This window comes from Gymnogyps californianus, chromosome 1 (genome assembly GCF_018139145.2).
Source record: "Gymnogyps californianus isolate 813 chromosome 1, ASM1813914v2, whole genome shotgun sequence".
In the NCBI taxonomy this organism is placed as follows: domain Eukaryota; kingdom Metazoa; phylum Chordata; class Aves; order Accipitriformes; family Cathartidae; genus Gymnogyps; species Gymnogyps californianus.
The window spans coordinates 1,821,355-1,844,806 of NC_059471.1; the positions used below are offsets into that span (position 1 = coordinate 1,821,355).

General features: G+C 48.4%; 1 protein-coding gene across 1 annotated transcript in view; it reads left to right on the forward strand.

Moving 5' to 3' along the window:
* FAM168A (family with sequence similarity 168 member A) overlaps nt 1-23,452 on the forward strand; it is a 214,454-nt gene that overhangs the window by 181,108 nt on the left and 9,894 nt on the right. The window contains exons 4-6 of the mRNA XM_050915401.1: nt 3,217-3,297; nt 14,719-14,844; nt 22,003-22,145. Coding sequence (XP_050771358.1) covers nt 3,217-3,297; nt 14,719-14,844; nt 22,003-22,145 — 350 coding nt within the window. The remainder of the gene's footprint in view (nt 1-3,216; nt 3,298-14,718; nt 14,845-22,002; nt 22,146-23,452) is intronic.

Genomic DNA, 23,452 nt, shown 5'->3' on the forward strand with positions numbered 1-23,452 from the left:
GGGGAGCAGGGTCAGCAAGGAGGAACAGGGATTTACAGGAGGTCTCTTAGGGTATCCAGGGGAAAAATCAGAGCGGGATGCCAGACGCTTTGGTGCTGCCACCTCTCCTGAGCTCATCCCTGGTCGTTGGATCCGGGCTTTGTCTTATACCCCAGGGGATGTGAGACATGGGGACCATCATGGGGCTTGCAGCTTTTGTTTTCCTGAGGAAGCTTGTTTGTGGTCATGTGGAGGATGAAGAAGAGCCAACAAACATAAATCCTAATGGCTCAAAAACGAACAAGGTATAAAACTGTCTCATGTATTTTTAAACCCAGTGGGTTTTGAGCGCTGGGAATTTTCAAGCACGTTTCCCCTGGCACAAATTGCCCCAGATTCTGCTACTTTCTTATCTTTCAGTATGTCCAAAAAAGGAGCGAACCACATTAATTTTCCTGCACCTTTCCCTTCTCCGTTTCCCCTTGAAATAGAAAGGACAAGTTTTCTTGCTGGAGGTCAGCACTTATCAAAGTTTATGAGATCAGAGTGGAAGATAGAGGAGAGCAGGGCTGGCTGCATCTTTTCGCATCCGAAGCTATTAAAGCTTCCTTGATAGAAACGGTATTTATCTGAAATGAAATTATTCTGAAAATGGCCATAACTTTCTTTCAGAACAACAAAAGATACCACAGTAAGCAAGATGCACTCCTACCAAACAGAAGTTAAACCCCAAAAAAGAGAAGGAAGACCTAAATATACGGTTGTCTCCATCTGCCTGAAATAACCATGAAGTCTTTCAATAATTGGCTGGATGGAGAAGCTTACCCAAAGCCGTGGTTTTCCTGTGGTCTGAAAGTGGTCTGATTTATTTCAGGCTTGTTTTTTTACCTGTAAACCTAATGTTGAAAATTTCGATCTGAGTAAAAGAGAAGGGGTTTTTGCTGAATTTGATAGTGTGTGAGTGCTGGTGATATCTCAGAAGGCCCAGATGAAACATTTGCTGCATGTAGCCACACAGGACTATGTTTGTCACGGTTCTTGACTTAAGAACTATTAGTTAAGGACTATTATTAAGGACTACTGCAGCAGTTCATGGGATTCAGGACTTACTTGGGGGGATTAACCAGCAGCAAAGACCAGAAGAACCTCTTGGTGCCCCAGGAGGCTATCATCTAGATCCCACCCCTAGTTGATGAGCAAGGAACTTCCTAACACCATGGCAGACATGCACAGCCATCGGCTACTAAACTGTGTGCCGAGGAGGTAAAACCCTGTGTAGAAACACAGTTGAGAGAATTATAGGGAAAATACGCTTGGTGTGGTCCAGAAGTGAGGTGGAGTTGGTTTAACACCCCTAGCCAGATTGGTCAGGAGGCAAAATGGGATCATCGAGCTCGAGCAGGCGACGGGAGGACCCTGGAGTGATGAATATAGTGGAAAAGAAATGGTTATCTTCTAATGAAGCAGAGAGTAGGCAGGGATATTTCTGATTTAAGATCTTCATCATTAATGTTCTGCTTGCAATCACTGGATCTGCAAATAACTTTCCAAGGAGCTTCTTGATTGCTAAAAGGCTGTATATATTCCCGAGTACGATGACAACATAGTTTTATGTAGCCTAAAAAAAAAAAAAAAAATCTGTTAAACCGCTGCTTATCCAACATTAACTACAGCAATTTTTAATTAACCTGATTTAGAAGCCAAATATATCACTGATGAAAATGAGAGGGTAGAACATACAGTCATTTATTCCAGTACAGTGGTCATGATTGTTGAATTAGATTTATTCAAATGAACCTCAAAATTTTGCCGCAGTAGTCGGCTGTGTGCCGGGTGCCAGGTTTTAGAAATCTGCATGTAGTCGAAGAGCAGTGAGCTTTGGGGCATGGGAGGGAGAGATTGTGATGTGTTTGTCTTGCTGCTCAGAAAGGGGGAGGAAAGACCTACGCTCGCTTTTATTTAATAAAGCAAAAAAAAAAAAAAGATGGGGTGTGAATCGACTACTAATTACCTCTTTCCAGCCTTTGCTGGCAACCAGCAGACAGCGTCAGTGGAGCTTGGCGTGGAAAGACTCTCCAAGGGTCATTTTGTCTGCTGTTGGGTTGGCTCTGCTCTGGGACGATGGCCAACGAGATGCACAGATAAACCGGGGCAGCGGCCGTGGCGGTGAAGCACAGCAAAGCCAAACTCTCCGCCAGCAAAGGAAGATTAACATGTCCCGTTCAGTCTGTTGGAGGGATTTACGCAGGAGCACGTAAGAAGGGATGGAGTTATTCGAGTGTTACCATTTTCAGTCAGGAAGACTTCCAAGAAATGGAAGTAGGGCAGTAAACAAACGCAAAATGGAGCAGACCGAGGTGTGGAGGTTGTCGTCTGTGGTCTTCATAGAGGACAAGAACTTCTAATGAAGTAAGAGTTTGGTGCAAGACATCTGTGCTGTGTGTGGGTGCACATAGGGACTTCGGTCTGCAGTGTACGGTGATTTCCAAGCCTCCATGTAGCTGACTGCTTAGATGATTTCCCCTGAACTCCCTATGACTGGTCTGAGTGATGATAAAAATTGAAGAAGGTCTGCAACCTTTTCTAAAGTGCCCATTAAAACCTCACGCGGCTTCAAAGGGTGCAAGTTGCCGTGCGTGTTCCTTCCAGGTGGCCTGGCAGGTAATCGGGTCCCTCCCAGGGACGGCAGTTGTGCAGCCATGAGTGAATATAAGGGCTGGCATGTTCTCATGCAATGTCTCTACCTTCCCTTTAACAAGAAGCTCTGGTTAATGGAAGTGCTGAGCACCGAGGACGCGGGCTGGGTGCTGAGCTCTGCTGTTAGAATGCAAAGTGCTATGATGATCAAGCTATGATGGCTGCAAGCAGCCAAGGAAAACCTTTCAAATATAGCTGTGCTGGTGGTTTTTTGTAGCTGAATTCTGCATTCAGTGTGTGTATTTTCTCGGTAGTTTTCTTCAGAGCACATTGAACATTCCTGCGTTCTGCATTCTGGTTATTGTCCTCGTTTTCTAGAGGAATAAAGATGAAATATTGATAATGTCACGTGTAAGTCTGTAGAGCACATTCATAGTCCTTCCTGTACCCTGGCCAACTGAGAATACATCTGTGCTTTACCTCTCAGCTGTGCCGATGGCCTCTTTCCTCACACAGCTTGTTTATTGCTTTCCAAGGATGCTGTCCTCTTCTCTCTCCCTCTTGACAAAAGCGTAATTTCTCTTTTTTTTCTCATTGCAGGTTATCCGACGGGCTATCCCACCGCTGCCCCAGCCTACAACCCAAACATGTATCCAACCAGCAGCCCCGGCTACGCCCCAGGTAAAAATCTCTGTATGGAGACGAGATCGGGCATGTTGAAGCATGCAGGAGGATTTACCTTTTGCTGCTCGGTGTACAAAACCCAGCAGTTTCCGTGCGCTTGTCAGCAAATACTTTGCAGGGAAGGGGCCTGTGTTAAGCTCTTCCCTTCCTAACTCTGCCCTTAACTTCACGCCCTCCATTGGGAATATTTGTCTATGTTGCAAAGTACTTTTGAGCCATGAATGATATCTTAATACTAATCCCAGGAATTTTACAATCCTCATCGCTATGCGCATTGATGGCTTTTAATATTTTCCAAATACCGCATACTGTCTCCCCGAGATTGCCTTCCCCTTCCCCCTGCTTGTTCTTCTCTCCTCCTTCCATGTCACAGATGCAGAAATGTCAGCAACCGTGTCCTGTTTGGTGTCTGGATCTCCCATGCCGTGTCTTTACTGTCCCCTGCTTTCCTGTGGCACTGACGGACTCTGGGTCTGTCCTAGTGTCTTCTTCTGTCCAGCTCCTGCCCTTCACACCGCCCTAAAATGGCTCTTCCAAAGATGCAGCAAGCTCTTCCTGGCCAAACTCAGGAACTCATCTGCCTTAGCCTTGGTGTGCTGGTTATCTTTCACAGCACCAGCTGTACTCTTCTCCATAAAATCTTGTTTTCCCTTGGCTTTCCCAGTTTGGCCAGTTGTTTTCTGCCTCTGCTGCAGCGTGTCCACTGGGATGTATTTGTCATCTGCCTCTTCCAGCTTTCCATGGAAGCTCAGCCAGGCTCTGTCCTTTATTCCCTTCTCCACTACTTCCCATCTATTCTGGGAAACCTTACTTGGAGGTACAAGGTCTCCATTTTTCAGGGAGGTCTTCATTTTTCACACCAGCCACATGCTCTTTTGCATCCTCCTTTGCAGTTCCTCTGAACCATCCTACCAGCCAGGCTGATGGGTAACGCGTTCATCCTCCATAGTTCAGCCCCTACCCTGGAGCTCTGCTCTCTCTGCCGTCTCCAACCTTGGCAAATTCTTCTCCATCCTTCCGGAGAGCTGGTACAAAAATAATTTTCCCAGCCCGTTGCTTTAGCCGTGTCATCCCCCTCTTTGCCTCCCTCTTGCTCATACCTAGCACAGGTTACTTGCCTTTATTTACAGAAACAACGCCCGCTCCGTTCATTCTTGGTGTCCAGAGCCTTACTGCTCCTTCTGCTCAGCCAACGATGTCTGTCCTCTTCACCTCTTACCTTTCCAAGCAAGCGTCTGCCTTGATCCTTCTGCTCCTCTCACTGGAAGGAGACTTCCCCTTATCACCCACAAAGCCATTTCTCGTTTGAATTCCTCCATTAGCCGTGATTTTTTTTGACAAAACCCCGTGAGTAGGCTGCCAAGCTCCTTCCCTTCCCTGCTGTTGAGCACCAGCTCTCCGCACCTCCCTTCTGTCTGGTTTCCGCTGTTGTCGCTTGACCAAACACATACCCAGCCCATGGCTCCGGTTACGCTGCTCTGTGGATGCAGAGAAGGCTCTGGATGGAGGAGGATGCACACATGTCCAGGACCTTCCCGTCTGGCCAGAGAGAGCTGGAGAGGAGAAAGCCATTAAAGCATGTGGGTGGCATGAATACAAACCCGTCATCCCTTGTCCATCACTTTGAGGTTGAACACCTCATCTGCGTGAGGTGGGGAGATGGGGGAATTGCTTGTAGCCAAGGGCTGCCAAGGGTAGAAGATTCATGTAGATTAGGACAGAATGTAAATTAATCATGGGAGCCGCTGTCAAATAACTTCCAGCGAGGACACTTCTTATTCCAGAAGAAGGGAACCTTCCACTGTTTTTAAGTCAGAGAAGTTACGCCAAAGCAGGAGTCATGGAGTAATTCCCACCTGTCCATAAGGAGTTGTCTTCACCACAGCACAGACTAATGAGGTTCTGTGCTTAATGAGGAATATTTGAGTTGCTCTGCTAAATCAATCACTTGCTTTTTTATGCTTTTGACCCCAAACTTGGAAACCTTTATAGAAGTCTTTTTCTTTTTGGAGTTGAAGACTTCTCTTAGGCCCCACTCAGGAAATAATTTAACTGAAGTCAAACCTACATTTAAGTACTTTACTGAAACCAGCCCTTCGGAAGGACCAAGTGACCTTGAATTTTTAAAGCGCGGTTAAGTTCTCTGCTTTCAGCCAAATTACCTGGGGGATGGGAGCCTCTTGGCATGACAAAGGGTGGTAGAAACCCAAGGGCTAAGTAGCAGTTTCAAAATGTAACAACTCTTATCCGGAGTGAATTAAGTGAAAGGTAGTATAAGAAAAGGAAATCTCTGTTTAATAGCAATCTTGAGATCTTGTTGCCCAGAGAAGCTGTGGATGCCCCATCCCTGGAAGCGTTCAAGGCCAGGTTGGATGGGGCTTTGAACAACGTGGTCTAGTGGAAGGTGTCCCTGCCCATGGCAGGGGGGTTGGAACTAGATGGTCTTTAAGGTCCCTTCCAACCCAAACCATTCTGTGATCAGAACATTATTGATTAGCTGTGGGGTTTTTAGGCTGTAGTGTGTTATCAGAGGGTTTTCTTTAAGGGATATGGTCGCATAGATCAAATGCAAGAATTGGCAGTGTCTGAACTGTGATTGGAAAAGCATTTCTGAAATCAGGACTGTGCCTTTTTTCATGGTTTTTATAAAAAAGGCCTGAAAAAATCTCTTGCTTACCCATTTCCAAGCACACATTGGAGATGAAAAATAATACCTCGCCCTTCATTTTGACTTCATGGCTTTTCGGTTCGCTGAGATGTTTATCCTGAATGCTTCGCCTCGAAAGAGCTGCGGGATTTTAAAACTTCTGAATAAAGCCATCTTTTCAGCTAAGTGTTCAGTAGTCATCGGAGTGAAATAGATGCTTGCGTAACGAACACAAAGCCGGACTTTGTGGCAGTCTTGCTAAACCCTTTCTCCTCTGAATTGCCAAGTTTTCAGTCTCCTGGTTGTCGTAAAATCAGTGGATCTCCAGGCTCGGGAGCTTTCCAAGGCTGAGGAAACAGGAATGAGGGTTTTGTTGCTAAAAACTTTCAGTGCTGTCTTCTCCACATCACAGTTTAAATTCATTGTTATTTTGCAAGGTTATTAAATAAAGCCGTTTACTGCGGATGACTCTGTAAGGGATCTGTTGTGTTTTGGTTGGTTTTATGTGCTTCTGGTAGGGTCTTTAGCCGCATTTCTTCCCACTAAAAATCTTAATGCGTAATATGAAACAAGTTTTGTTCCCCTAGATGTGTGCTGGCCACCCTCAAATTCCCCTGAAGGATATAACACTGAAAGCGTAAAGTGAAAAGAGCTCCACAGCATAAAAAAAACCCCACAAATTTATTAGTAGCTTGTCCTGCCAGAGGCTGGCAACGTCCTCCCTGCTCAGCCAAGGATGTAAATACAGCAGCGTTCCTGCGTATTGGCCTGGACATTATAAAATGGCTCTTGTCCCCAGCCGCTGCCTGTGCCTTGCGCAGGCAGGAGCTCCACCACCGAGTGGGGAGATGGCCAAGGGGACACCCAAGTGCGAGGGAGCACCAAATCGCTGCAGGACGAGGAATTTCTGGGGGGGGTCTCTCTTGCTTCTTGTACATCTCAGACACCGTCCTTGGGAGGCTGGAGTTCCTATTAGGAAACAAATTGAAACAACCCCCAGAAATGCTGCGTTGCTGTCCAAACAAAATACTTTTCTTTGCAAAATCTTGATGAAATCCACACGTTCCCCTGGAAAGATTTTGTTTCAGCTCAGTTTAATTTTCCAAATTAAAAAGAAAGAAAAAAACACTAGGAAATTTTCAAGTATTTTAAACAGCTGCAGCAATTGCCATATTTAGGGAAGATTTGGTTCCCTTTAGCTGTGTAGACCTTAGGCCTCTAACCCTTCCAGCCCAGGTCCCTCTGTATTCAGCAGAGAGAAAGCAAGACCTCCCCAGAGAGACATTTAGCCCATCTTTGGGGACAGACTCCCCGTGGGTGCCCGTCTGTCCTACCAGGAGAGCTTGAGATGCATCCTGCCTGGGATGTCCTTCATGCTCATGAGGAACAGGAACCCAAGGGGGGTTTGTAGATGCTCTCTCAAGTAACTCTGACACATAGTCAAGATACCTTCAGAGAAGGAGACCTCTAGGATGATGTTTTATGGGATTGCTTTCTCGGCATAGGTTAGGATAGTAGGAATAGATTGAGAAATGGGACCCACCTTGCATGTAAAAGCGTAGGTCCTGGTGTGGGCTGGGGGACAAGCCTCCTTCTCTCGAGCAAAGAAGTTGCTTGCACCCACAACAAAGACAAGAAACGAGTGGATGTCCCAACCCAGACAGCGAAGGAACAGTCAAGAAGACCAGGAGAGAACAAGGAAACACAGGGATAACTCTGGAAATTAGGGTTTGCCCAGGCGGGCAGCAGTGAGCCCTTGGGCACCCCTTCTCGAGCCCCATCGTTCCTGCAGCCGTGTTTGCAGCCCATGTCCTCCACCCAGCAGCAAGGAGCCCCCACGCTCAGCGAGCGCCGGGTTGTCCATCCGCCCTGGTCTCTCCTCCCTGAAAACAGCCAGATCAGCCTTCAGAAGTTTCCTTGTGATTGTTCGGTATGGAATAATCCGCCCCAAACCTTGTTAGTCAGCGGCTTTTATAAGCACAAAACCACAAAGACTTTGGTTTTTCCCCACCTTTGTCCTGGCAGCTCTGGCTGTGGGTGTCCTCTCTTTCATTAAAGATGCTTAACCTCCCCCGTGCTTTGATTCTTGCTATATTTTATCGCTACAATACTTTGCAACAAGCAGTTCTGCAGAATAATTAAGGCTTGAGTTACTGATTTTTTTTTTTTTTTTAAAGCAATGCAAATAATCGTCTGTTGCTTTAGATTTGCATGATGTGAAAGGGGAAACGAAAGCCCTGGTCAATCTTCTTTGTGCCAGCCAGCCTTTTGTTCACTCCCCCGACGCTCCCTTCTGAAGTGCAATCCTAATCTTTACCGACTTGCTTTCTCTCAAAAAAATCCTCTGATCATTTTTGTCCCCCCCTCGCCAGATCTTTTTGTTACGCAGCTTAACGCTGAAGCAAGAGAGCCTTCGCAGCCGTCTCGACATTTAAATCTCATTTCTCTCTTTATGATTCTTAAAAAATGCTGTTAATAATTTCCATATTAGAAATCTCCTAATGTCCAGAAAGCTAACAGGTCATTTTGCACTGAGAACAAAAATCTTCCAGTGTGTAAGGCAACATAGCTAAGCACTAAATTAGCAAGGAAACGGTGAAGATTAAAACTGGTGCTCCTCAACCCAACTCCTCCTGTGCAGAAACTGCCATCCTCCCCATAAACAATCAGGCAGCTCTTGAAATCAATGCAATTTAATATCACGGCAGGGGTTTTTTCCCCACTCTTTGGAGATTTATCTCGTAGGAGGCATGGTTCAGAGCCCTCAGCTTGTTCGCGTGCAGCCGGGAGGAAAGATGCTTTCGTGGACTCTCCTGTGCTCAGACCAGCGGCTCAGGAGCCGGGGATGCGCGAGTGCCAGTTAGTGGAGAAAAAAAGCCCGTGCGATGCTGGAAGTGAGGACAGCATCTACCAACATTATCTTTAGAGGCAGAGCAAAGGCTACAGAGGCAATCCTGGCTTGGACCTTTCTTAAATTTAGAGGCTTTTTCAAGCTACTTGCAACTCCCTGCCAGTTTTTATTGAATTACGTTTTTTAAGATCCTGATTCTGCCGCAGGCAAGATGCCACATTAATAACTCTGGAAAGCAGGCGCGGGCTCCGCTGCTCAGGACCTCCCAGCATTGCACCCACTGTCGGTGGTCACTTCTCTGTGGAAAACAGACTTAAAGGAGAAAAATTAAGAATTTTTGAGAGGCAACTAATGCAAAATAAGCTCCATAAAATATTCTGGCAGTGGGTACATGCGACAGAGCGGGCAGTGTCCTCAACTGTGTTAAATGGATTTGAGTTAAAGTAATACTGTGGTTCAGTGGCTGAGTTAAAAACCAGTCGTCTGTATCGGTACGGAGAGCATTTACTCAAATTGAATCAGCTGCTGTCATACGGGAGGCTGGAAATAACGCCACTGCGGAGAAGAACGTGCTGCTGGGGTTCATGCCGTCCATCAAACACACTGGCAATCAAAGGGGATCAGCTTTATTTTTAAAATCTTTGATTCTGAAACAGCAGACTAATTCTAAATGTATCTTGAAGGAATTTTAGATGTTGAGCCTTTAGCTGCCTCACTGCAGAAAGAGATGCTGTATGTTCCCAGCAGAATTGCTGCTCTCAAAAGCATCCCACCCACCGATAAAGTTCTTCTGTTCTAAACCTCCTGGGGTGGGACGAGGGTGGTACCTGCTGGCAGAAATCCTTCGGGATCATTAAAAAAGCAATCACAAACCAAAGTTTCGTCTGCTTGGGTATCTGATTCTCCATACGTAGGATAACCAGGAAAATGTGCCGCATAATACAACTTGGAATAGAGGTTGAAAAGGGTGGGAAGAGCATCCTTTGCTTGTGACTTCTGAATTTGTGGGATGTAACTGAAAGCGAGCTGTCAGTCTTGAAAGAAACTGTTCTGTACAAGCTTGATCACGCTCTCTGGTCCACCCTGAAGGTGTTCCTCAGACGAGCTCTCTCTGGTTAGGTGTCTCTTGCCCCAAACCTCATGAGTTTTGCTTGGCTTCCATGCAAAATCTTAGCAAGAGATCAACCACTGAGCAAAGATGAAGACAGCCCTCTGCTTCTGCCCTCGTGTGGTTCACCCCAAGTGAAGTGCATCGGTGGTGGTGAATTTTCAAAGTCTAGTTTTCAAATATCTGCTACTTACGTGCCATCCGCTTTCGTCCTTGGTGTCCTGGAAACATTCATGCTACAGTCCCTGATGCCACGCTGGAAGTCAGCGATGCTCATGCTCTTCTGTTGACCTCATGGTTCCCAAGACCCTGGGATCCACATGGAAAATTAAATGATTTAGCGCCCCAAACTTTGTAATTGCCTCCATCTGAGAAGCGTAAGGAGACATGGAGAGGAGCTTGGAGAAGTCTGGAGTCCCCTTGGTCCATGCAGGTCCAGCAGCAGTGAGGAAAGGAAAATGGTAGCTGGAACCAGTCTTGATTCCTCCCTCTCTCAGTGTCAGGTATCTATCTATCTGGTGAATACTTGCTAATGTTTGAGCACCAAAAGGATGATAAATTCTTCACCAGTTTATTTCAAACCAGCCCTTCCCAAGGCATAGATAACAGCCAGCCACTGCGTTGCTTGCAAAGCTCAGCCAAAGGAGCCTTACGTCAAGCAAGGGAATGCATTTCTTTCCATCCTGATTCATTGAAACAACACAACTTTCTGCCTTGTATGATTTTCCTGTTGTGTTTTTCCATATTTGTTAGAGGGAGAGACACAAGGCAGGCTGCAAGATCACTGCAGAACACCGGCATTGCTAACTGATGCTTGCAATAAGCCTGGTTATTTAGGGCAGCGTTATTAAAAAAAAAATGCCTTTCAAGTATGTAAAAATGAGTGCCTAAAATCATTCTACTGCAGAGACACGAGGCATGTCAATTTAAAAAAAAAAAATAATGTATGTCTTCATTAAGCCTGGTGCATGTTCCCTCCCAGGCATTCTGTCTTCCTGAGATGGTTGTTTTGTTTTAACTTCATTAAAGCGTGCCTTTTTATTTTCCTGAAAGTAGGGCACACACTTTTTGCGTGGAGGCTGGCTTATGCTTTAACTGCATTTATTAATAATGCAGGGGAGGCTAACGCTTTGCCTCCATTACTTCAGGGCCCTTACAGAGCAGAGCAGGTATTTTTAAAATCAGCCTCGGAAATTAGGGGTCTCTGCGGGGATGTTGTGGGATAGGACGGAGGCTCCGATCCCCCATTCCTGCTTCTGGGTCCTCCCCGGAGGAAACATTGCTCTGCAGAGGGAAAGCGTAGCCATCGTCTTTCCCCACATAAGTGCTCTGAACCATCCTCTATAGGTGCCCACCGACTATTTAGGGACATCGGTGGGTCCCCTAAGGTGGGTATCTCGGGGTCTGGCAGGGTGAATATCCTGTAGAGCCTTGCAAGGCTTTCTAAGAACAAAACGCTCCCACCGTTTTGAGGCACTCAGGCACGCAGTAATGGGACTGCCTGGGGAATTAAGCTTATTGCAAACTTTGTACGAGGCTCAAGGCCGTATCCATCGCAAATAAGGTTGGCAGAGAGAAGCGAGAAATATATATACCGTATATACTGTATCATCTGCTTCGTCCTTTTGTTGTGATTCTGTACTCCAGTTAATTCACGGAATTTTCTTCAGGCACATCTGCTTCATATTTTTCTCTTTTCCACTTAAAATATGTCCTGAACATTACCACGTTGGCTAGAGGTCCTCGCAGGGAGACAGACCAGTCCCAGTGCTGCAGAGACCCACGCTCAGTTCACACTGCTTGCCCGGTTCCCACCACCAGATTTGCCAGGGATCCAACAGATAACGAATAAAAGCTCTTTATTTTTCAATGAACAGCGTAGGTGAGAGGCTAAACCATATCCAGAAGACACTGGTAGGAGATAGACCTTAAATGATATTAGATAGTCATGGCTGGATTGTAACCTCTGTGAATCGTAGCTCTTGCAAAGGACCAGGAGATATTAATGTTCCTAGAAGCCTCCTTGGTTCACCTTTTGTGTAGTTTTAAGTGATGGATTCTCTGAGGATCCATGATTTAATGTACAGAACATGCATAGCTATGGCAAGCTCCCAGCCATCTCAGACCCAAATCACCTTGATTTTTTTGGTAAGTCTAATGTGGAGAGGAGAAACCGCAGAGGAAAGATTCATATAACATCTAAATAAATTGTCTCATCAGTCTTGGAGATTAAATCCTTTGTGAAATCCAGAGGCAAAAATGAATCTGATTTTGAATAAAAGTGTAAGTGAAAGAGTGTTTCTGTCTCAGAGCTGGAAGTTCGCTCTCCAGTGTGATGTTCAAGAGTGCAGCGTACCGTGGAAAATAAAGCAAGGCAGTTTGGAAATCCTTAATAACTCGCAAACCTTTGGGAGGGGGCACAGGCTCGGAGCAGAACGTGATCAGTGCTCGAGTGGAGGAGAAATCGCTCTCTGAATCTCTCACTTCCCACAAACCTCCTGGTTTTCTCTTGAAGAAGGTGAGGAGGGAGGAGCGCGTTTCCACGTCTCCAGCAGCGCAACACCAGCCAGCCAGATCTTGCACCCCTAAACATCTCCGCACAGCTGATGATTGCCATGCCGTCCAGTAAAGCATCGCTGCTGGGTGTCCTCCATGCTCCTGTATTTCTATCCCACACTAGGACAGTGGTCTGATGAGTTTTTGGTGGACCAACAGACCTGCAGCGGTGCTTCTCCGCTCTCTCTGGGCAGTGGTGTCCAACCATTAGGACCTGCGTTGCGGCTGGCGTGGGCTGTGGCACCAGCGCTGATCCCTCCTTGGCCTCCTCAGTCACTCGTCCCCAACTTCCAGCCCTGTGGCACTCCAGATTTACAGTTGCATCTTCAGAGACGGATAATTAAGAGTCTGAGCAGACACGGAGGCGTCGGAGGGGTTTGAAACATCATTGCTCTTGCCTTTGGGCTGCAGAAAGGTTTACAAGCCCTGACCAAGTCATGAAGTCCCTTCTGTGGGGCTTAGCGCCAAGCCCCTCGGGGGCAGGAACTTGCTTGGGAGAAGGATTTATGAAGTGCAGCTTTAAAATGTCTTCATGTGTGACTCCCGTGGGGCCAACAGCAGGATAAGGAACCCACCATCTCCTCCTGTGGGCCATGGTGTCCCTCCCAAAGAGCTCCTCTTTCTGCCCCAGACGGCTTTGTCTGAGCTTGGCTGGTTCTGCTATCAGAAACAGTTCCCTGCCTACAAAATCACGCCTCCGTTGTTCCTCTCTTGCCCAAAGGTCCTTATTTTTTTCCTCCAGAAGTCTCTTGAGTTGGCAGATCTGACCCCAAATCCCTTTACTGCGTCTCTGGGGAAATCCTACCTGTCCTTAACGCCACCCGCACGGGGAGAAGGGGACAACAGGGACATACCCTGACCTCCAACCTTCTGGAGATCTTGGGGAATTCAGTAATTTGGTGTACAGAGAGCGTGTCAACAGTCTACCTTCTGCGTTCACAAAAAATACCTTTAAAGAAGCCATAAATTGGTGATTTTCTTTGATTCCAGCAGCTGCATCATTTTACCTCCTTTACCCTCCACAACTTCACAGCAAGGTCTAATCACTAAGCGGCTTGCTGAGGATCGATCAACCCTCGCTTGGTTTTCTTTCCTTAGTAGCTGGGTGCGCGAAATACGTACTGCGGTACGTGGAAAACCCGGAGCTTATTTCTTTTATAATGACAGCTAGAGCAGCTTGTAAAGCTGGTGAGCAGCGAGCTGTAATAACTGGCTGAGGCTTTCAAAAGATGTGGTGGGAGGTGGTGGGACCACTATTTGAGATTAGTCTGGAACAAAAAGTTAGGACGGATCCGTAGTTTCAGGGGAAAAAAAAAAAAAAAGAAAAACAGAAAAAGAGCTGTTAAGCCTTTCCCGGAGGCACCAGCTTTGGGAAGGAGCCTGGTTGTAGGCTTGGGTTGGTGATCTGCCTTCTCCATAGATGTGCTCCAGAAAGCCTTCGGTGTAATGGCAGTCCTTCTTAGATGAGCATTGGCAATGTGTTTGGATATAGGATAAAGGTATAGCCAGTGCTGGTTCCTCATACAGAGGTGCATTATGGCAGTTAGTATAAAACCTTTTCCTCTTTCAGAAAATTTAAGACCCACAAAATGACTGAATTCGGTTGGTCCCTTCTCAAATGCCACAAGATTTGGCTCTTGAGGTTCTTCTGGATTATCTTACTTGGCTTCATAAATACTTTTCCGCAAACTGGGATACAGGGCAACCTGCCCAAAGCCACTGCTTCTGCTGACTGTCCTTTCCAGGGTTTCTAAGGATCACCCAACGCTGTGATGGGATGGTCACAGCAACCAGTACCTTGCCCACTGGTGGTACCTGCCATGCAAGCATCTCAAAGGGTTTTACTGTGAATAAAATGCCTTGCACACCAGGCTCAGCCTGTTTTCCAGCTGGGAAAGAAGGCCACGGACAGCCGTTACTGGTACCTATGCACAGAGGTGATCAGTGGTATCTGGGGAGGGATGGTGGCTCTGCTGGCCACGTCCCCCAGGTGTGGATCTTCATGCAGGTCGCTTAGCTCAGGAAACCAGTTGTTTGGGGTAGGTAACTGGTTTGCTGCAATGCACTGGGCAAACCATCCCTCCATGGGGAGCAGGTGGGGCCAGAGGAACCACGGTGTGAAATTCCAACGGATGGTTGTCCTTAAAAGGTGGGGGGGAAAGGGAGAGAGCAGCAAAGCGGTTCAAATGTGACATAAATGCGGGAAGTTGTATCTTCATTGCTCTGTGTGACACCTCTTCTCTGTCTCCACTCAAGCTACACTTCTGATGAAGCAAGCCTGGCCACAGACCTCCTCCTCCTGTGCCACGGAGGGCACCTTCCACCTCCCGGTGGACACCGGGACCGAGAACAGAACTTATCAGGCTTCTTCTGCAGCATTCAGTAAATAAACCTTTTCTTCTGGGGTTTTACTTGGTTGTTCTGTGCCCAGTTGCCTCCCCTCCTGTGGGTTATTTATTTGGGGATGGGGTTATCTGGGATCAGCCTGTTTGCAACGGATGGGATCATTCGTATCCGTGCAGGTGTCCGTGTGTCCGTGTGTTCTTCCCTGGGTGCTGAGCCCCGACACAGGTGAGGGTGCTACAGGTCCTGGGGGTGCTCGCTGGTACCATGTAGCAGATCCATCACCTTCTGCTGCCAGAGCTGCCCAGTGGGAGCGTTGCGCTGCTGCTGCAATTCCCTTCTGGGATGAAATTTTGCAGAGCTCTTGGGTTTTTTCTTCTGAAAACGAGGTAGCATCCCTGCTCCTTTCTGTTCGCGTGTGTTAAAACCATGAAGGAGCGTGAAAAGGAGAGCACCAACCCTCCTAGCACCCCGTCAGAGGAGGAAGTCAAGTGGAGAAGGGTGAAGGCCTCTCTTTTAGCTGAGCGTTTGGTCCCCAGGAGCAACCTGAGGTTGTTTGCAGGCGTATATCTGCGGTGCTGATGCTCTGGGGTTGAGCAGAACGGTGTGCGTAGAAAAACCAAAGGGAGATTATTTCCTATTCCCTTAAAAGTGAAAGAGAGAATTCCAAAATAAAGCATGGTTTTCAAGGAACCCGGCTGAAATTCCCACCTTTTAACTCAAACTGGCTGAGCAGAGGCAGGGGGGAGGAGATGCTGCTTACGGATCACAGTCAAACAGGCTTTTCCAGGTGGAGCCTGGTAATCTCATCCCCTAAGAGGCCAAATAATGCCTCCAGGAGCGGTGATAAGCTCCCTGATAAGGCCCCCGGTGCTTCCCCTGGTATGTGGGGTGTCCTCCGGCCCCTGCCTGACGGCTCTTGCCTGCTCTTGCCCTCACGTTACCTGCTAAAGCCGGGGCATGGCTAGTGTGGGGCGTGCTGCAAGTGTGAGGTGGGACCACTCCCGGGTTCCAAATGGAAAACTCCCAGTTGTATTTGGAGAAAAAAATATAAGGTATCTTAAAGCGACTCTCCGTGGGCCATGTTTGCAAGGCTGGGACCGCTGCGCCCATGCACACACGTGGGTTGAAGCGATCCTCAGTGTCTGTCTGCTCCAGGCTCCCTTTTTGTGCTCAATTAAATCATTTACAGAATGAGATGAAAGGAAGAAATATTGTTTCTTTTTTTTTGATGAAAAGAATTATTAAAAACAAACCTGTTAAAAGCCTTTGGGAGACTTTCTCTTTGAAAAGGGACGTCCCTACCATTCTTTGGGGTAGGGGCTGTATGCCTGACACAGTGCATCGCACCTAATTTCATGCCAGACCAGATTTGACCGAGTTGTAAGTGTTTGGAAAATCTCAGCTTGTAATTAGTAGAAACCTAGATATTTTTTGGCAAAATCCCCTTGGAGTTCAACCCGTGCCTGGATGTGATTTCTCCTCCCCATTGCACCTCCGGGCTGCTGCAGGTGAGATTCCTCCTGTGAAATCAGAGAGGGCAAGAGCAGGTACCAGGGTAGGAAAGAGTTTGGGCGCAAAAATTGGCTGTGGCCACCCAGTGTGGGTGATAAAGGAGATTAATAATGCAGTCACCGGCCAGACCCATGCAGGCTGGCTTCGTTTCCAGAGAACTGGCTTGGGCACATTTAATTTGGAAATTAAATTTAATAGATAAAGCCTTGAGGTTTGATTTGCAGAGATGCTTCAGGCTGATAGCTGCGGTTGGCTTCGCCAGAGCTCCGCTGGGAGATGCCATCTCAAGCGCAGGCTCTGAAAAACCAGAAGCATTTCAGGTTGGACATCCCAAATTGGTTCTGTCCTTCGGCTCGATCTCACCTAGCCCAGGTTTTGTTCTTGGGAGAACAGCCTTCCCCAGGTGTCCTGTGGCAGGAGACGGGTGAGAGCTTCCTCATGAGCATCAGCAAGGTGTCAGATCTGGATGGAGGAGAGCCAAGGAGAAGCCTGGGAGATGAGTCCTTCTGTTCCCAGGGTGAAGAGTGCCCACCGGTACGGACTGGAGCCGCATGCTGAACAGGGATAAATACGAATAAATATGCAATAGCTGCTCAGTACCTCCCCACATCTGCACCAGTAAGACAGAAAAGGTGCTGAGGGCTCTACTGGGCTGTGAACCTGCAGTGAAAGACCATGGCGAGACATACGTGAACTTAAAGGCTGGGTAAGGGCTGCCCAGGTGCCTTCACCCTGGCCTTGCCTACAGTGTGGGGACATGCCTTTGCCTTTTGGCCTTTTGGCCTTTAATGATGGGCTTTCAAAGCTTGGTTTTGCCTCAGATATTTTGTTTTGTTGCTTAAACGCTCCAGCTGAGATCAGGGGGCTCATAGCCACAAAGCTTTGCGCATGGTAGATGAGCAAGGTTATAGATTTTATGGTCATTTCTGCCCCGGAGCCTCCTGTTTGCTTTTGTCTGGCTGGTGAGGATAGTGGTGGCAGTGACAATGTGCCAGGGAGGACTTCGGCAAAGGCAATGCAAGCCTGCCAGGCAGCTGCCCGTGCTGGTGTCCACACTGTGGCGTCATTCCCTGTGATGTCCCCATGCTCACCACTCCAAAGCTGTTCCTCCAGCCCCCTGGGTGCAGGGAAGGCAGATGGAGAATAAAGTCAGGAAAAAGGCTGGAGGAGGATGAGCCAAGCTGGAGGGCGGTGGCAGAAGCAGGACCAGACACCCAGAACCAGTCAGACTCAACTGGGCCATGCAACCATATAGGACCTCCCAGAGCTGCTCGCGGCTGCTTACTCCTGCCCGCAATCCGCCGTGGCGTGAGCCCCAAGTTCTGCCCTGTGTCTTCCTCAGGGGATCTGCCTTCTGCTCCCAGGGGTGGGAGTGCGTTGAGTGCAGCCTCCTTAGCCACAGCTTGAATCTACTGAAAAAATGCAAGTCTGTTTTTATAGAATCACAGAATCATAGAATCGTAGAATGGTTTGGGTTGGAAGGGACCTTTAAAGATCATCTAGTTCCAAGCCCCCTGCCATGGGCAGGGACATCTTCTGCTAGACCAGGTTGCTCAAAGCCCATCCAACCTGGCCTTGAACACTTCCAGGGAGGGGCATCCACAGCTTCTCCAGGCAACCTGCTCCAGTGCCTCACCACCCTCACAGGGAAGAATTTCTTCCTTATGTCCAATCTATAAGCTTTCTTAAAAGTCCCCTTTATATATAGAAAGGCCACAATAAGGTCTCCCCAGAGCCTTCTCTTCTCCAGGCTGAACAACCCCAACTCTCCCAGCCTTTCTCCATAGCAGAGGTGCTCCAGCCCTCTGACCATTTTCATGGCCTCCGGACCCGCTCCAACAGGTCCGTGTCTTTCCTGTGCTGAGGACCCCAGAGCTGGACGCAGTGCTGCAGGTGGGGTCTCACCAGAGCGGAGCAGAGGGGCAGAATCCCCTCCCTCGACCTGCTGGCCACGCTGCTGGTGATGCAGCCCAGGAGACGGTTGGCTTTCTGGGCTGCGAGCGCACATTGCCGGCTCATGTCCAGTTTTTCATCTGCCAGTACCCCCAAGTCCTTCTCCGCAGGGCTGCTCTCCATCCCTTCATCCCCCAGGGGATTGCCCCGACCCATGGGCAGGACCTTGCACTTGGCCTTGTTGAACTTCATGAGGTTCGCACAGGCCCACTCCTCAAGCCTGTCCAGGTCCCTCTGGATGGCATCCCTTCCCACTGAAGTATCAACTGCACCACTCAGCTTGGTGTCTGCAAACCCGCTGAGGGTGCACTCAATCCCACCATCTACGTCATTGATGAAGATATTAAATGGTATTGGTCCCAGTACCAACCCTTGAGGGACACCACTCATTACTGGTTTCCACTTGGGCATTGAGCTGTTGACTGTAACTCTGGATGTGGCCATCCGGCCAATTCCTTATCCATCTGAGGAATCGTGCTTGTGGTGAACCCTTCATGTGGAAACAAGAGGAGATGGTGATACAAAATTCATCACAGAGTTCCCCCCCACCCCCCCCAGCCTTCGTGCTATTATAGAAAAATTTATCTCTGCAATTCAGGGCACTTCTGTGCTGCAGGATCAATAAGGTTGAGATTTCTAGAGTGGCACGAGGGATTTAATCAGCAATTTTAATAGAAGCTGGAGCTTAAAGGCTCGCTATTGCTTTTAAAATCCCAGCCTGCTGCTGAACCGCGAAGCAGCAGAAGCACGGGCCATGCCAACCTCCTAATCCTAATAAGGTGTTAGATAGTCATAATTAGGCTTTAAAATTAGCTGTCAGACATGCTTTTCCGAGAGGAGCCTCCATCATCTTGTGTCATTAAAACTTGATTGCGCGTCGTTTCTACCCACAAATTCTTCTATTTTTTCCCAATTTATAAACATGGAAGATTACATCTGCCTGGACTACTATGTTTAATACCTTTTTTAATATCATAGCTAAATTGTCCGTGATTCAGCAATCGGGAAACCGCAGCAAGTGTTAGCATTCAAGGTGAAACCACACAGCCTTGAGCTGGCCTGCTTCTCCAGACGCCCATCAGAAATGAAGCGTGATGCCGATAACTGGCAGCCTCCAAGCTCTTTGTTTGGAAAAATGAGTTCAGAATAGAAAAAAAAAATCCGTAAGATGATTGAAAAACAGGAGGTTGGTTGGTCTGTAGGTGAAGTTGTTGGGTTCCGGGAGGACCTCATGATGGAGGAGTCTCCAGTGCTGCTGCTGGGGTGAATACGGCCGTTTCGAACCTGCATTTCCTCTCGCTGCTTCCATCTCTCATTTAAAGATAGTTGCTCTTCTGCTAATGTGAGTCAGAAAAAGGGTCACAGCTATTCCGCTGTTTAATTAACACATTTTTTCCAATCTGCAGTGATCAGGAGGCGGTGAGATGCTGTTTGGGAGTTCCTAGAAAGCTCCACGTTATCTTCATGCTGTTTCAGTGCCGGGCGGATAATATGGGATATTAGCAGACTTGAAATCTTAGCTTTCATTAATTGCTGCCCTGAACACTGGTTGAATAAATTAGTTCATTATATTTGAGTGTTTAGACGTCTTATCGCTGGGCTGAGCCTTGCCTTCTCCTCTCCGTGCTACACAGTCTTCGGGGTCCGTTTGCTCTCAGGATGATTTCTCCCAGCCCTCCTGCAAGAGCTGGCTACCATTTCTCACCAGCCAGCCCAGCCCACGTGCTTTTCCTTCCTTGTGCGAGCAGATTTTTTACCATTTCCATTTTTTTTAACCGTTCATCAAGCTGTGACCAACACCTTGATGCCTTCACGGCACACTTGATGCAGTCCGGGGCATCCCATGACAGCAGCTCAGCTTGTAGTCTACCCTAAAAAAAAAAAACAAACCTTAAAGCACAACTTTAAGTATTCTGGAGGATTTTTCCCCAATTTAGCACTTAAGTAATAATGTTTCAGGGACAACTTCATGGAGCCTTCCCTGGAAAAGCCTCTAAAGGTTGGGAATTCAGGTGCCGCATATCCTTGGTGCAGGGACATCCCACCCTCGGGGCAGGTCGCACCTCCTTTAGACGCTCTACTTGCCATGAGGTCTTACGGTACTTTGCTGCCAGGTAACAAGAATTGGATGACGCAGTGTTATCATGGACCGGCTTAAAGCCACCCCTTTCTTTTTGGAGAGCAAAATTGGTGGAAGGTTTGGGGGTCGACCCCATATTCATCACAAGTCAACAGATAGGAAGGTACCTTGAAAGGAAGCAGAAGAAAAGTGGAGATCCTTTCGGGATGTCCTCGCTCCAGGGAAAGCCTTTAAAAAAAAGACAAATATGATCAGACTTGCATTAGAGGATCTTGAGCTGGTACCGCTGGGTCTTTGTGGAAGGAAAATATAATTTTATAAGCACCAGACAGCTCAGAACTTAATGCAAATAGCAGCAAAACCCCAAAGTGACACCCACAGCCAGCAGGTCAGCTGATATCACGTTATCCTGTAGGTTATTTTTTGTTAGGTTAGGTTTATTTTTGGTGACAAATTTCCATGTTTTGGAAAGGATCCTTCATTTTAGTTTGTTCCCCATTATACTCAGCATCTCCTGAATGCTGCAAGATAAGTTAAGGTTTCTTTAGACCTTCAATAAAGTGTAAATCTGGGACTTGGATGCTCCAGCTAAACAGCCTGATGGGATGAGAGGGAAGGCTGGGGGATGCTGAAGTCCATTTTCTCTTCCTTACATCCGAACAGAAGAAAGACAAAAATTGCAATCTGCCATATCAGGATCACAAATATTGCAAGGGATTTTTCCCCGGCTGCCTGCGCCTGCCTAACCACTGCCCTCCCAAGCCCCCACTGCTCCTCCCGGCTTCCCAGCAGCCTGCCGTGCCTGTTTACCGAGCAGAGCAAATGGCTTTTCTTAATGACAATAAAGCAGATTTGCTGCTTTTGTCGCTAATGCAAGTAGCCTGCGGGGAGCGGGACAGGTATAAAGGTGCTCGAGCATCACTTGGGGTTGCCTTTCCCACCTGCAAGGCGAGCTGATGGTCACAGCCCTCCTTTGCAGGAGAGGAAACTGCTCGGCACTATCCACCTTGATGAAATACTTAAAGGCATCCATCGTTTTCACCTTAATATTAAGGTTTGGACCACCGGTGTTGCTGCTTTTCCAGTCATTGCTTGGGGACATAGGCAGGGGAAAGCAATACCGTGCCATGAAATTAGATCCTCCAGCAATTAAATTCTGGTTTTGCCCATCACGCCCCGAGCAAAAAAGCTGAAAGGACAAAAATCTGGGGAGGAGAGAAGGAAAAATATTATTCTCATCAAGTAGATGTATAGAGACGGGCGAGTAGGTGTGGGGATGCTGCTGTCTTAGGCGATTTAAGTGCTGGTTGAGTCCCATCAAGTCATGCCTTGACCATTGGGAATACTCATCAGCTCTATGGCCCGGTGTAGGCAGTGTGGGAAGAGCCACTGCCGGGCTGGGTGGAGGATGCAGCCCCGGCTGCTGTGATCGAGTAGCCAGGGGCTGGCTGCTGGCCTCGGAGGTCTCAGCTTGGTGGGTTTCATGGGATGTCAGTAGATGCTGGTGCATCTCGGTACGTCTCCTTCCATGCTGAGGGATGCCCAGCGAGCAGCTGGTGCATCATGAACGGCGGCTCGGGTTGCCGGGTGGACCAGCTCTGCAGCCGTAAATCCTCACCCTAACTTGAACTACTCTTTGTCTTCGCCAGGGTACACTGCGGGGACTCCCTACAAGGTCCCACCGACCCAGAGTAACAACGCACCTCCTCCCTACTCGCCGTCTCCGAATCCGTACCAAACCGCTATGTACCCCATCAGAAGTGCCTATCCACAGCAGAACCTGTACACCCAGGTAGGTGCCTCGCCAGCCGCCGCGGCGGCTCACCGCCTCACTCAACGGCGTGCAAATACAGCTCGAGGTTCCTGCAGGGCTTCGTCCTTGGCTGTCAGGGCTGAGCACCCATGTCCTGGCGGGATGGAGGTGCTCATGGTGGGGCTTGGTGGGTCTCCGGGATGCTGAGGTCTCTCTCCTGCCTCCTCCGTTGGATCCTCTGGATGAGACATGGTCTTGCGTGGTTGTGGGTGTGCAGCGGAGTCAACACAGTGGCATCCCTGTGGCTCGGCCAGGTTGGGAATCAGGTCCCTTCCCCACAAATCACACGCCTGACTGCCAGGGCTTGCTGCCTCCAGGGTGGCCCTGCACCCACCTCTCCCCACCCTCCCCAGCTCTCAACGCTGCTCTTCCCCAGGGCCACAGATGAGTCTGGGTCACCACAGGGTCGACGCTGGTGGCCGTTGGCATCTCACTCGACTTGCATCGCCCTCCTGCCACCTCCCATGGAAAAGCCCCTGTGTCACCGTCACCAGCACAAGCTACTTCAGGCATGACCCAGATTCGTGTCCTCATGGAGGAGCTCCTTCCTGAGCACCTGGATGGGTTCCCAGTACCATCTTCTCTGCTCCTGCATTGCCACTGCCTCCAGCTATGTGCTCGGGCCAAGATCCTCCACAGGGATGCAATTTAGGGCAGATGTCCTCCGAAAATCACCTTGATGCCCATTCCCACTGAAGATCATGAGCTCCTCGGAGCAAGCTGGCCCTATGGCTTCCCTTGTTTTCCCCCTCCTCCTTAATGTCATATAACCAACTTCTCCAGCAGCTGCAGCCTCATGGAGTGGTTTCTCCATGCCTTGCTGAGACCAGAGCGTCTCCTCTTGCTCCAATTTTGTCCACCATCACCTCTCCTTCCATTACTGAGCGTTGCATAAACCGCTGGGGACCAAACCCATCCCTACCTCCTGGTTCCTCTCCGATCCTGGCTGCAGTGGGAGGTTGGCATCTGCTAGCAGTGCCCACCAGCAAGCCTGAGATGGAGCAGGGCTTGCAGATGCCGTTTCCTCATCTCTGCTTCCCAGGGACTGGCAAATAAGAGTTTTGACAGCCTGGAAGGGAACAACAGCGAGAAGGAGATGCTTTGGTAGATGCTCTCAGCACGTTGTGCTTGCAGCATTCATCGCCTGGGATGTTCCTTCTCAGCAGCTGATTTCTCAGTCACCTTTTCTTCATGGGCCTAATTTATCTTAGCACATCCTTCTCATTCCCCAAGGAAAGGCCTTTCAGCATCTGCAATTTGTCCTATCAACCTTTGTAGCTCCTGAA